The 15,723-nt window shown below is 37.5% G+C and overlaps 1 protein-coding gene across 7 annotated transcripts in view; it reads right to left on the bottom strand.

Moving 5' to 3' along the window:
* Window positions 1-15,723, bottom strand: part of LOC309390752 (protocadherin alpha-5-like) — a 243,203-nt gene that overhangs the window by 149,755 nt on the left and 77,725 nt on the right. For 2 of the 7 annotated variants that reach the window (XM_081950454.1, XM_081950456.1), the window contains exon 1: window positions 7,758-10,275. The exons of 4 other annotated variants lie outside the window; for them this stretch is intronic. In XM_081950454.1, coding sequence (XP_081806580.1) covers window positions 7,758-10,112 — 2,355 coding nt within the window. In that variant the 5' untranslated portion in view covers window positions 10,113-10,275. Of the gene's footprint in view, window positions 1-7,081; window positions 7,261-7,757; window positions 10,276-15,723 lie in introns of those variants that run through there. One more of the 7 variants, XM_081950455.1, reaches the window with a different exon arrangement.

The raw sequence follows: 15,723 nt of genomic DNA, 5'->3' as shown, positions 1-15,723 counted from the left end.
TATTGTGAAGATGTGAGCACCAGGGGGATTGTTCTCCTTCACAAAGATTGTGTAGAATGACTGTGGGAAAGCAGGTGCATTATCATTTATGTCACTCAAAGGCACCAAGAGGGTGATGCTAGAAGATAGTGGCGGAATGCCTTGATCTCCCACTGTCACAACCATCCTGTACTCAGCCACTTGCTCCCTATCCAAAGGTGTTCCAACAATCAGGGAGTAGTAATTCTTGAATGTGGATTCGAGTTTGAAGGGTACTCCGGTGGGCCAGAGGAAACAGTTTATTTGTCCATTGTTGCCAGAATCTTTGTCAGAAGCACTGATGATGGCTACCACAGTCCCTGGAGGGGAGTCTTCTGGCAATGGCACAGAGAGAGAATTCACAGATAATTCTGGAGTATTGTCGTTTATGTCCAATACCTCAATGAGAACTTTACAATGTGCAGATAAAGTACCCTTATCTTCTGCCACAATTTGAAGTTCATAGAAACTAATATCTTCATAATCCAACTTTCCAATTACTATGATTTCCCCAGTATCATAATTTATACTAAATGTATTTCTGACATGTTGTGGTAGGTTATTACTAAAAAAATAATAAATTTCTCTATTAACCCCTTCATCTAAGTCTGTTGCATTCAGAGTAATAACTAATGATCCTCTGACTATATTTTCTAGCAACTTTACCCTGTAAACAGATTGGTTAAACACAGGAGGGTTGTCATTGACATCCAGCACATTGATGACTAGCTGAACAGTTCCTGTGAGTTTTGGTTCACCCCCATCAGTTGCTGTCAGTACTAAATGATGCACAGGGCTCTCCTCTCTGTCAAGAGGAACCTTCAATAGAAGTACTACAGATTTACTCTCATCTTCATCATTTCCTGAATCAACAGCAAAATGGTTGTTTGGGCTGAGCTTGTATGTTAACTCAGCATTAGTACCAATATCTGCATCAGAGGCTTCCTCTAAGGAGAATCGGGTACCTGTTATCAGTTCTGATATGCTCAGTATCTTTTCCATGGTAGAGAAGATGGGAGCATTGTCATTCATGTCTTTGATTTCAACCTCCACATGGAAGAACCTCAGAGGTTTCTCCACAATCACCTCCAGATGAAGGATACAGTCTGCATTTTTGGCACACAGCTCCTCCCTGTCTATCCGGGAATTTACAAACAAGATCCCATTTTGCAGGTTTACCACAAAATAGTCCTTCTCTCCTTTGGACTGCATCCGGAACAGACGAGGCACCAGCTCACTCACCTCCAACCCCAGATCCTGGGCGATGCGGCCCACAAAGGTGCCGTGTTGGGATTCCTCCAGCACAGAATAATGGAGCTGGCCGCTCCCCATTTTCCAGGCGGTGTGGAGCAGAAGCAGCTGCAGCAGCCGCTTCGGCCAGGTAAGCATTGCAGACACTGGCACAATACCAACAAGCTCTTCTCTTTTTCCCTAAATATCTTGCCTTAAAGGTGTCAGAAGCAGAGCCCCTCTACCCCAGCCATAGTGGCAATGCATTCACAGGTTGAATCTTGGCTTGTTGAGTTTTTTCTGTTGTTTGATATTTTTTTCTTTTAATATTCCCATTGTGGATCTGGATAGCAGGAATCTCTGTCTCTTTAAGGGAGGGACTCTGCGTTTTCAGTTTCACTTGGAATATTTCGTTAGGAAACAGCGACCTCTTGTGACTGAATTGCAAAATGTAGAAGCAGATTTCCTTCTGTATTCATGACAAATTTCTAATAATCATTCCATCTTCATTCTCAAGTAAAGAGACTTTTACATAGAGTTTATAGATCTCATACATGCATTTATTCTGCTTTCACTGAGTACACATTATATTAATTCACCTTGTAGGTTTTTTGGATAAGTATTTTCATTTCTATATATAGTGATGGCAAGTGTACTTGTTCCCTTCTCCATTGCTCAAGTGACTGTGATGCCATTAAAAGAAGATTGGATTGGCTTGAAACATTTGAACCATAGTTTCAATCAAGATGAGGAAGAATCTATTGATAGTGCCAAATCCAAATTAGTCTCAGGCTTCTACAGGAAGTGTAAAAAATGATCAGGTCACTTGTCTATGCATATGGATTCATTTCCTTCTTACTTACCATAGTACTTAGATATGTGACAAATGTTACATAGAGATCTTATGTTATACATTATCAAATAGGCTGATATATCCTTTTGAGCATATGCACAGTGTATAAATATTATATATATATTGGGAAGAAATGTTTTGGATCTTGCATGAGCTCTGTGCCACTAAATAAACTAGCATATCTTTATCTGGCTTCCGAGCTAGCCTTAGGAAATAAAAGTTGCTTCACAAATCACATTTCTGATGATGCTGTGTTAATACATTTTCCAGGCAAAAATACACAAGAGGTTTAGGGTTAAGTTTATAGTGGGTTACAGTTCTCCTCAAATAGGAGCTAACAGCTTAACTAATCAGCAGAAGTAATGAGTAGCTTTTTTTATACATCTCAATGTATATTTTTCCACTGCTGTAAAACGTGTGCTCTTCATTTGGAAAACTGACTGGATTATCTGAACTAAAAAAATCAATTCTGAATTATGACCTGCCTGATCATATCTCTTTTACCACTCATGTATTTCCAAGGTTTTGGGTGGAACCGTTAGAATGTCAATATACAAAAAAAAAATAGAAACAACAATTTCTAACTATCACCCACTTAGCCTCCTAAGTATAATTCATTGTTTTATTAAACTTGTATGTTACTCTACTCCCAAGATTCTAGATGGCTCACAAATAAAAACATTAAAACAAGAAAAAAAAAAGAGGCAAAAGAGAAAAAAAGGTTGGCAAGAATGACGAAAACCAGACAGGAACAAAAGAGAAGCAAAGCCACACAATACAAGTCTGGGCAGAGGCAGGTCTCCCGTCTGGCCTCTCAGCCCTCAGGACCTACCTCGATTCTCTGTGCTTCCCCCTGAAGCCCAGGCTTAAGCAAAACAACCCCAAAAAATAGCATCCACACCAAGAACTCAGGTGTCATAGTTAGTAAACTATATGCAAAGATCTGAGCCACATATTAGCAGATTGTCTGGAATTTAAAAAAATGTACACTTGGGAAGCAACCAGCAAGATTTAGCTAGGAACATTCAAGCAATATATTAGTTGTGAATTATTTTGTAGAAAAAATGTTTTGTTTTGTTTTTTTTAAAAATTAACTTGTAGATGTATATCCAGATGTGTTTTTACATAACTTTCCCCAGTTTCAAATTCAAATTTGATTCAATCTCTAGAGTTATTCTGTAGGAAAACACAGTTACCACAAATGACTTATTCTTTTTAAGACAGAAATTGCACACGAATGCAACCTTGAATTGAGATGTAACCCCCCAGGGGTTTCTTTCAAGATCAATTTCATCAAATCAAAAAGTTATGCAAGGATGTATTTTGGGACCCTTATTGCTTAATTTTTATATTAATTCCTGACTACCATTCACTGTTATGGGTGAAGAAAAAATGTTTTGCAATTTCTATATGTGGATGATGCAGCTATCATCTCTGTCCCAATACAACTTAAAAATATATTGTAAACCTATTGCAGAGAACACAGTCTAACTATTAATTTCCAAAAAAACAAAGTAATGTTTGCAAACAGAACTAAAAAAATACAACTAAATAGTGGACAGCAAACAAGATAAATCAGCAATATCATTTCAAATAACAAGGAGATATACTCCACTGTAATGGGATCTGGAGCACCCATACATATTCAGACAACTATATAAGCAACTATATCTAAATCTGCTATCAAGATAAAGATTTTTTTATTTATAACAGGTGAATAGTTTTAGCAGCTGACAATTTTTTATGTCAAATGTTTGGCCTAAATTATGTATGGAAATTGGAATATGCCATTATCAGGATGCAATGTCTCAATTATGGCCTTGAGCTATAGGAAAACCTAAACCTCCTTAAGGTTAAACTTTACCCACATTCTTCAATCTTTCCTCCTAAAGTCTTCTTTCAAGTCTCTTGATAATTCTCATTTACATTATTTGCACAAATTTGATACCATATCTTTCAGAGTATAAGACGCACCGGAGTATAAGACACACAAAGGTTTTCAAGAGGCAAATTTAAAAAAAAAGTTTTTGCACTTCACGAAAACGGGCCCATTCCACCCCCCAAAGGCATGAATAGCCTTTAGGAGTCTTGCAGAGTGCTCCTGGGGGGTTGGGGCCCCCAAAACGAGCAAAAATTGTCCATTTTTTACAAAAACAGGCCCGTTTTTTGTCAAAATAAATTGCATGCATAGCCTTTAGGAAGCTTATAGAGTACTCCTGGGGGCTGGGGGGGGGCAAAATTGAGCAAAAAAGGCCCGTTTTTCACTCGTTTCTGCCCTCCCCAGTCCCCAGGAGCTCTCTGAAAGGCTTCTACAGGCTCTGCATCACCGTTTTGGTGAAAGGGGGCGGGGTTTCGGGAGGCAAAAAATGCTGTATTCAGTGTATAAGACGCACCCAGTTTTTCAGCCTTTTTGAGGGGAAAAGGTGCATCTTATACTCTGAAAAATAGGGTAAGTGTTTTCTACAGAACTACATACAGTAGTCCTTGAAGGGGGTCTGACCAATGCAGAATAAAGTAGTATTACTTTATAACTTGAAAACTAAACTTATATTATTGCAGTCTAAAATTATATTTCTCTTTTTGTTCTGACACACTATTATCTCATGTTCACTGATCACATTTTTGACCTCTAATATTCACTTGAATCATCTACAAATTTTATTGTTTTCTTTCACCCCCTTGTTCAGATCATTAACAAAAATGTTGAAAAGTAGTAGACCCACATTCAAACTTGGTGTTACTGTACCATCCTTCATGTGAAAAGCCATATTTCAGCATTTCTTAGGGCTGAGTTGAAGTTATATAAATATCTACAACAGTTGACTGCACAGCTTTATAGATCATTATTATTGTCTGCAATTAAGTTCTTGTCTAGATGAAATGTGACTGATGCTTTTGTTAAGTTCTTTCCTAGGAAATAAGTATAGGAATTTTTACTTGATAATGGTGATATATCAAATTTAGGAACAGGGTCCTCTATGGGTTTAGGGAGTTACTTCCTTTTGTCTGTCTTTCTTTAAATTACCGCTCTGTAGAGATAAATTTAGGACCTGAAGTTAAGAAGAGAAATAAAATAAAAGTCATTCCATTCATCCAAGAGCATACAAACAGTTGGAATTGAAAGAAGAAATATATGGATAACTTCTAACTCACAACAGAACATAAGAGAGTTACACAGAAGTAAACTGTGTAACTCTGTATAGAGTTACACAGAAGGAAACTGTATAGAGCCGCATACGTCTGTAAAAGTTGTTTCTGCTTATTTACACTCTTTGAAAAAGACAGAATTAATGCAGATAAAAACTGTACTGGATAAGGGAAATATTGTTTTGTAGATGAAGCAAAGAATCCTTTCACATAATGGCAGAATTAAGTTTTAAATTAAAAAAAGAAATCATACATCTCAATGCTTCTGTAGGCAATATGTCACAATTGAAAATAAATAAATGACATATTTACAATGATAACTTCCCGGAAATAATTTATTATTTTAAAATATTCCTTACAATGCCAACCAAGATCCATCTATAATTATCATGTAGGAATTTCTATTTCTTTTCACTTACAACTAGAATACAAGCTGGGAATTGAAACTGCTTATTAGATATATGTCTGCTTCCATTTGTACAGAAACACAGCTTTATTTGGGATAGATTTTTAAGATCTATAATATGGGATCATATCTTCTTTCTAAGAAAGTTGGAACTTTCAGTAAAATTTAAAGATGATGATTTTTTTTCAGCAATCCAGGACTTAACAAAACGTGTAAATATATCAAACATATATTTTTCTCTATTGATTATTGTTTATTCCTGGATTCTGAAAAGGTTGTTCTTTGTCCAGAGCAGTTTATTGGTCTCAGCCATTGCAATAAAAAAGAGCCCCCTGTGTATTAGACTACCTGGGTAGTCGCAGGGAGGGTTTCTACACTATATATTCAATATATTTGAAGTCAATGTAGAATTAGTTCTTTGGTTTTTAGCTTCTCTCTTTGGTTTATGCTTTGCATTTTTTTTGTATTTTTAAGACTTACTACCACATATTTTTCCATGTAAGAAAGGTATCAATAACATTTGACTATTACACATTTCCAAGAAACCAATATTCCTCAACTAAGATATGATTTTAAACTTATTAACTAAACTTATTAAACCTAGCAACTCAATAATATTTTAAAAGTATGTAATCCTCCGCATCTCACATTGTGACCACCTGACTAATGAAGAGGTATTACAACCAGCAGATTTAGAACGCCTATTGAGAAATGTGAATGAATTTCAAATGCAGCTTATTGGCCATATCTTAGGCATGCCTAAAGATTGGCATCCAAAAATTGCACTATATTGGATACCTTCTAGAAAAAGGAGGAAACCAGGCTAGCCTTGGAAAACCGGGTACCAAACACTTAAGGAAGATATTAAGATTATTAATGTCCCTGGGGCAATGCTGAGGATGCTGTGAATGACCAAAATAACTGGAAAACACTTGCTACCCAATGTACTTCACACATGACCTAATGGCAATGATGAATCCATGTCCAGATACAAATATTGTTTTAAAAAGAGGCATTATTGTCTCTGAAGAAGTATCTTATCTGAATGAACTATCTATGGCACATATGTCAAACGTGCGGTATCACACTACCATCATGACGTATCATGAAGTTTTTCCCCTTCGCAGAGCTGGGGTATGCATGACCTGAGTGTGACGTATCTGGCTCGCAGGCTGCCAGTTTGACAAACCTGATCTATAGCATTACTGGGAGTTCGTAAAGAATTGAAAGAAGAAAGGGTATTATTACTAATATCCCACCTGTTTATTAAAGGAAATATAAACAGAAGAATGATTATTAATGTACAAATCAATTTCTTGATTTAGAAAAGAACTGATACACCCAATTTTGGCTATTTGTTTATTATCAAGACTTTATACAAATGTGTACAGGTAGTCCTTGTTTAGCAACCAAATTGGGACCAGCAACTCAGTCATTAAATGAAGTGGTTGCTAAGTAAAACTTACTGTGCTTATGATCTTCCTTCAGTTTTCCTTTCCTTACAGACCTGTGAAAGTCATAAATGTGAGGACTGGTCACAAAATTACTTTTTCATCACTGTTGTAACTGCAAATGGTCATTGCATTTGACAGACACCGAGGACTCCCTGGAGGACAAAACCAGAAACTGTGTTCCCATTTGGATTGAAAAGGATTGGGTTTTTTAATTTGAAGGACTTTAATGTATTAAAAAATACTTTAATTACTTAAACATATTAAAATTATCTAATTTATTTTTTTAAAATTATAAAAAAATAGAAATGATAATTTAAAAAAAGAAATTAATGATGCATCATCTGTTCAGTAGGTGAATTATAAACAAAAAATTAAAATAGCAGTGAAGATCTTATTTACTTTTTACTCTTTTGAAAGACAAAACTAGTCACTGTTAAATAAAATACACTTTTGAAAAGGTTCTTTTTCTACCATCCCATTCAAATATGTTTCCCTGGAAATAAGAATTACCTATCCATTTACTTATGTATTGTGATTTTAAGGATAACATTTATCAAAAGAAATGCTTTGTATAGAGATGTTCCAAAATTGTTAGCCCAAAAATATGATTTGAATAAATGTCAAAAACTCTAAAACAAGTCCAACTCACCTCCATAGATGCATTTGGGGGCATTTCTGTCCCACCCTTAAGTCCCCCATTATTTGCAAAAACAGGAACATTGGGACTGAAAATCATAAGGTCACTCTTGGCACCAGCTTCTGAACTCACACCTGCCAGAATGTGGCTGTGGCGATTGGAATAGGACCAGTTGCTCACTTCACTGGCACACACCAGGGTGGCCATGCCGGGGCCATAAACCATGGGTTCCTTTGCCTTGCAGTGGCACTTCAGAGCCATGTAAATGAGAGAGGCTAGGAGGAATAGGCTGGACACAGAGCAGATGGCAATGATCAGATAGACATTAATTGAGTTCACCAAGGGCATGAAGCTCTCTGCTGATATTGAATGTTGATTATAGTTTTTGATGCCCTCAGTACCTGTCAACAATGAAACACTCAGGGTAGCTGTGGCTGAGAGTTGAGGCTTCCCATGATCCTTCACAAGAACCAACACACTCTGGATTTTGCTTCCTTCTGATTCATCCAGAGAATTTTGGGTACTCACCTCACCACTATACTGTCCCACAGTCCACAGACCATTACTTTCTTCAGCTAGTTCATATCTTAGCCATGCATTGTATCCAGAATCCGCATCCAAGGCATGGATCTTGCCTATAATATGCCCAGGCATCACCGGGACCACTAAAAAAATCAGGTTCTCTTCTGATGATCTTGACACAACAGGTGCGTTGTCATTCTCATCCATTACAAAGACTTGAACAGTTGCATTGCCACATAAGGAGGGAAGTCCAGCATCTTTGGCTCTCACCTGGAACTCCAGCAGTTTCAACTCCTCATAGTCCAAAGACTGCAAAGCATAAAGTTTTCCACTCTCTGAATGTACAGAGATGTAGTTTGACAATGGCCAAAGCTTCTCATCTATCCAATAAGTGATCAGACCATTCTCAGCTATGTCCGGGTCCGAGGCAGATACTGTGAAAATGTGAGCACCAGGGGGATTGTTCTCCTTCACAAAGATTGTGTAGAATGACTGTGGGAAAGCAGGTGCATTATCATTTATGTCACTAATAGGCACTAAGAGGGTGATGCTAGAAGACAGTGGTGGAATGCCTTGATCTTCCACTGTCACAACCATCCTGTACTCAGTCACCTGCTCCCTATCCAAAGGTGCTCCAACAATTAGGGAGTAGTAATTCTTGAACGTGGATTCGAGTTTGAAGGGTACTCCAGTGGGCCAGAGGAAACAGTTTATTTGTCCATTGTTGCCAGAATCCCTGTCAGAAGCACTGATGATGGCTACCAAAGTCCCTGGAGGGGAGTCCTCTGGCAATGGCACAGAGAGAGAATTCACAGATAATTCTGGAATATTGTCATTTATGTCCAATACTTCAATGAGAACTTTAGAGTGCCCTGATAATTGAGAACTGCCTTTATCTTCTGCTACAATTGGAAGTTCATAGAACTTGCTTTCTTCATAATCCAATTTTCCAATCACTCTAATTTCCCCAATATCAGCATTTATACTAAATAGCTTCGTGACATCTAGAGGTGCTTTATTACTAAACAAATAAGAGATTTCCCTATTAATCCCCACATCTAAGTCTGTTGCATTTAGATTAATAACTAATGACCCACTAGTTATATTTTCTAGCAACTTTACCCTGTAAACAGATTGGTTAAACACAGGAGGGTTGTCATTGACATCCAGCACATTGATGACTAGCTGAACAGTTCCTGTGAGTTTTGGTTCACCCCCATCAGTGGCTGTCAGTACTAAATGATGCACAGGGCTCTCCTCTCTGTCAAGTGGAACCTTCAGTACAAGAACTACAGATTTACTCTCCTCTTCATCATTTTCTGAATCCAGAATAAAATGCTTGTTTGGACTAAGCCTGTGCGTTAACAGAGCATTAGTACCAATGTCAGCATCAGAAGCTTCCTCTAAGAAGAATCGGGTACCTGTTATCTGTTCTGATATGCTCAGGATCTGTTCCCTGGCTGAAAAGATGGGAGCATTGTCATTCATGTCTTTGATTTCAACCTCCACATGGAAGAACCTCAGAGGTTTCTCCACAATCACCTCCAGATGAAGGACACAGTCTGCTTTCTTGGCACACAGCTCTTCCCTGTCTATCCGGGAATTTACAAACAAGATCCCATTCTGCAGGTTTACCTCAAAATAATCCTTCTCTCCTTTGGACAGCATCCGGAACATACGAGGCACCAGCTCACTCACCTCCAACCCCAGATCCTGGGTGATGCGGCCCACAAAGGTGCCGTGCTGGGATTCCTCCAGCACAGAATAATGGAGCTGGCCACTCCCCATTTTCCAGGCGGTGTGGAGCAGAAGCAGCTGCAGCAGCCCCTTCGGCCAGGTAAGCATTGCAGACAGAGGCACAACACCAGCAACCTTTTCTCTTTTTCTCTAAATATCTTGCCTTAAGGGTGTCAGGAGCAGAGCCCACCTACCCCAGCCATACTGGCAATGCGTTCATAGGTTGAATCTTGGCTTGTTGGGCTTTTTCTGTTGTTCGAAATTCCCTGTGTGGATCTGGCTGGCTGGAATGTCTGTCCCTTTAAGGGAGGAGCTCTGCATTTTCAGTTTCACTTAAGAGAGTTTCCTTAGGAAACAGCGACCTCTTGTGATCAAAAGTCAAAATGAGATGCAGACTTCCATTCTTTATTGATATCTGATACTTTTTCCTTTGAGGGCAATGACCAGAATTACTTTTCTAGTTTTGCTTCTGAGTTGTGGCAGCTCTTGAACCTTTTACGCCCGTGGTAGTCAACCTGGTCCCTACCGCCCACTAGTGGGCGTTCCAGCTTTCATGGTGGGAGGTAGGGATTTGCTGTAACTCTGCTTTATAAATTTTATAAAGTAAAGTTACTTCCCTACTTTTTAAATCACCATTACTGTGGAACCGGTGGGAGGTTAGAAAATTTTACTACTAACAGAGATACAAAAGTGGGCGGTAGGTATAAAAAGGTTGACTACCCCTGTTTTAGGCAAATGATAAATAGGGCAAGTTCTCAAACTCATGTGATATCTTAACTGACATATATTTTTCATATTAAGACAAAAATCTGGGTCTGGTTTAGTCTTCCATTGAAAACCGGATTTGTTTTAACTAAGTGCACTTTTCTGAATTTAGAGGTGCATTTCCATTTTTTTGCAATAATCCTGTGAATAATATTTCACAAAGGCAAGTATCTGATAAGCCTTAGCAATGTGACAAATTTTAGAACAAGGAGCAGTTTTTCCTGATACAATTATATATACTAGTGAAGTAGATAATTAATTTCCTGCACTAGTTTGTGTTTCCAAAATGTAGTGATTTTTTGTTCTTTCCATTGATTAACCTGTTACAGCACTTTTTTTTACCATCATCCAGCTATTGCTGGGTCTAAAAAATGTTAGAATATTCCTTGCCACTATTATATTACTAAAATGATTTTTAGGTGATTCTAGTAGACATTCTAAATCACTAATCAGTAAGTTTCTTGCAACAATTGCAAGTTTCTTTTACTGTTTCCTAATAAAATTAGAGCTACCGTATTTTTCGGCGTATAAGACACACCCTTTTTCCTCAAAAAAGAGGCTGAAAATCTGGGGGGTCTTATACACGGAATACAGCATTTTTTGCCTCCTGAAACCCCGCCCATTCACCAAAATGGCAGTGCATAGCTTTTAGGAGGTTTCCTGGAAGCTGGGAAGGGCAGAAATGAGCAAAAATGAACCACTTTTTACTTTGTTTGTACAAACTTCACATCTTTGCAACACATTACATTTTTTTTACATATCTGTTGTGATTCTTTTATCTATACAAATAAATCTTTATAACTATAACTTTATATATGTGCATTTATATTATTTCATACTTTTTTTCATTCTATATATAATATTCTATATATTCTATGTATAACAGCCTTTACTACATTTGAGTCATTTTGTATAATATTTATTTGCTACAATCTATCTCAATACCAGGAAAGATTCTGGAAAAAATAATCAAGCAATGAATTTGCGAACACCTAGAAGCAAACAAAGTAATAGCCAAAAGTCAACATGGATTTGTCAAAAACAGATCATGCCAGACTAATCTTATTGCATTCTTTGATAATGTGACAAAATTAGTGGACCAGAAGAATGCCGTTGATATAGTTTACTTGGACTTCAGTAAGGCTTTTGATAAGGTAGACCATAACCTACTACTAGATAAAGTAGAAGAATGTGGGTTAGACAGCATCACCACCAGATGGATTCGTAACTGGCTGACCAACCGCACTCAACGTGTAGTCCTCAATGGAACTGCATCTACATGGAGGGAAGTATGCAGTGGAGTACCCCAAGGCTCTGTTTTAGGCCCAGTACTCTTCAACATCTTAATCAATGATTTGGATGAGGGAATAAATGGGGAACTCATCAAATTTGCAGATGACACCAAGCTGGCAGGAATAGCCAACACTCCAGAAGATAGGCTTAAGATACAGAAGGATCTTGACAAACTTGAACATTGGGCACTATCTAATAAAATGAAATTCAATGGTGAAAAGAGTAAGGTTCTACATTTAGGCAACAAAAACGGAATGCACAGGTACAGTATAGGTGGTACCGTGCTCAATAGTAGTAACTGTGAGAGGGATCTTGGAGTTCTAGTGGACAACCATTTAAATATGAGCCAGCAGTGTGCAGCAGCTGCCAAAAAAGCCAACACAGTTCTAGGCTGCATCAACAGAGGGATAGAATCAAGATCACGTGAAGTGTTAATACCACTTTATAATGCCTTGGTAAGGCCACACTTGGAATACTGCATTCAGTTCTGGTCGCCACGATGTAAAAAAGATGTGGAGACTCTAGAAAGAGTGCGGAGAAGAGCAACAAAGATGATTAGGGGACTGGAGACTAAAACATATGAAGAACGGTTGCAGGAACTAGGTATGTCTAGCTTAAGAGAAAGAAGGACTAGGGGAGACATGATAACAGTGTTCCAATATCTCAGGGATTGCCACAAAGAAGAGGGAGTCAAGCTATTCTCCAAGGCACCTGTGGACAGAACAAGAAGCAATGGGTGGAAACTAATCAAGGAGAGAAGCAATTTAGAACTGAGGATAAACTTCCTGACAGTTAGAACTATTAATCAGTGGAACAGCTTGCCTCCAGAAGTTGTGAATGCCCCAACACTGGAAGTCTTTAAGAAGATGTTGGATAGCCATTTGTCTGGAACGGTATAGGGTTTCCTGCCTAGGCAGGGGGTTGGACTAGAAGACCTCCAAGGTCCCTTCCAACTCTACTATTGTATTGTATTGTATTGTATTGTATTGTATTGTATTGTATTGTATTGTATTTCTATCTTTTAATCATTTTCCGGTTTTGTAGTTGTTTATTAATTTGTTGATCTTTCTTCCTTTCTTTTTGCTTTCCTACTTTTTTCCCTCTTTCCTCCAGCCAATTATACTATAAATCCCATATGGAGTAATATTAAGATTCTTCTTTCTCTTTTAGTTCTTTTGTAAGCCTATCCATCTCTGCACATTCCAATATTTTTTTTATTACATTTTCTTTTGTTGGTGTATAATTATTTTCCATTTTTGTGCAAATGTAATTCTCGCTGTCATGATTATGTGTAGAATTAAGTATTTAATATTTTTTTCATAATTTCCTTTTATAATTCCTAACAAAAATAATTCAGAAGCACTCTATAAGCCTCCCATTTTTTGTCAAAAACGGGCCCGTTTTCATAAGAAACGGGCCATTTTTTGCTCATTTTTGCCCCCCCCCCACCTCCCAGGAGCACTCCACAAGTCTCCTAAAGGCTATCTATGTCCTTTTTAAAAAAAAACTGGCCCGTTTTTGCAAAAAAACCTGGCCTTTTGGGGGAGGCTTGCAGAGTGCAAAAACTTTTTTTTTCATTTGCCTCTTCAAAACCTTGGTGCGTCTTATACTCTGGTGCATCTTATACTCTGAAAAATATGGTAATACTTCTGGGTATGCTTCTTATCTGGATTACATTGTAAGAATGACATATCTCTTGCAAGTCTGAAAGTACAATCTCTCCCCCCCTTGCCTTTACAATCCAAGAAATTTGAGGGGATCCCTTCTGAGACATTTGTCATGGCCCCATTTCTTCTGGGAACTCAATTGGTGTTTGTCTGACCTTTGTCTAATCTATAGCTCTTCTATCTGTCTCCTAAGATTATTCCCACACACTATCACAATGGCATATTTTTTCACTGCATATTTCTTTTTGTTAATAGTCAGTCCTAAAAGGTTAAAGCTACCCCCCCGTGTCAAAATCTTCATTATCAATTCCAAGCCTGGTTAATGTACATGTCATGGTATTCTTTATATTTAACTATAGACCAATTTTTTCAATCTGATTTTTATTGCCAGAATTTTCAGATCATTCAGCTGTTTAGCTGTTGAGTAAGTATCATCAGCATAATACAGGTTATTGATGTTTCTTCCTCCAGTTTTAAAACTGCATTCGTGTTCTTTCAGTCTGGTTCCAATAATAGACACTCAGTCTATAGATTTTAAAAAGAAGGGGAGAATATACAGGTTTGTCTCACTTCTTTGCTACTCTGGAATGACTCTGTTTCACCAATGCTCCTTCCAGACTGTGGCTTCCTGACCTGTATAGGTTTCATATGGCTAAAATATTCCCATTTTCTTAAGCACATTCCACAGGTAAACATAACGTAAGGCTTTTACTATGTTCAGTGAAGAACGTGTTTGTTGTGTACTGAGCCGATCCACCAGCCTTGGAACACAAAAGTGTTGCCTTTTTAAAATATATTTTCTGCTTTCTCATTTATCCAGAGTGTATCAGCAATAATGTCTCTCTTTTTCAGCCTTTTCTAAAGCCATATTGAACATCTGGCATCTCCCTTTCCATTTAAGATTCTAATCTGGGTCAGATTAGACTTGTTTAAGCATGATTTTCCTAACATGTGAATTAAATGACATTGCACAATGGTTTGCCCACTCTATTAAGTCTCTTCCCTTTGGCATTGATAAACAGACTGCTCTCTTCCCATTTCTTGGCCATTGTGTCATTCTTCAGAGTTGCTGCTATAGTTTTGTTAGAATCTTTATATATTCATCTTCTGTCACTTACTGTATTTCTGTAGACTCTTCAAATATTTCTGTAACCTTCCAAATTTGTAATGAACGGATTGCTGATCTAACTACATTTTCTAATACTAGAGATTCTTAGAAGTAAAGAATATCTTGGATGTAGACATTTCTCTTGCAAGAATGTCAATAGACTCTTTCCATCTTTGTTTGATCTTCTATGAATCAATTTCTCACTGTTCATTAGTATCCTTTAGTATACCAATTCAATGTTAGAACTTCCTTTTGAGTTTAAAAAACTTTTGGAAGACTTTCTTGTTTTTCCATATCTCTTTCCATCTTCAACATATTTGCAGGCATTGTTGTAATATGGCTTGTGTCTTTTAATAGTTTTTTGAAATTCGTTGTTAAGTTCCTTCCTGACATCTTTGTTTTTCTTATCCTTGACGTCTCTTCCTTTTTTGGCAATTTCCAGAGTTCTGATATCCATATTTTCTCATATTTCTTGGTCTTTGGTGGTCTCTTTCCACATTCATCTTTAACCACTTCTTTGATTTCATTCAAACAGTTCATCTGCTTCCTTATCAATGAAGTTTTTGAAGTGATTCTGGATATTCTTCTTGAAATGGTAGGTTATGATAATATTATGGAAACTGGTTGACTTTCTTCTTCTTTACTTGGAACTTGAATTTTGCTTGGAGCTTGCAATTTTCATTCTGTGTTATCCATGGAATGATATTCATGTATATAAGCATCATTTAACTGCTAGAAGACTACATTAGCCAAGAAGAAGTATTTTTATTGGCAGAAATTGAAAAGTTGCTCTCCTGCATCATTTTGGTTTCCTAGGCCACATAGTCCAGTTCATTGATCTCCTTATTTCCAGTTTAGTATTCCAGCATTGCCCAACCATAGGCAA

Source organism: Natrix helvetica (assembly GCF_964273705.1).
Source record: "Natrix helvetica genome assembly, chromosome: 4".
NCBI classification, from domain to species: domain Eukaryota; kingdom Metazoa; phylum Chordata; class Lepidosauria; order Squamata; family Natricidae; genus Natrix; species Natrix helvetica.
This window is presented reverse-complemented; position numbering and strand designations above follow the sequence as displayed.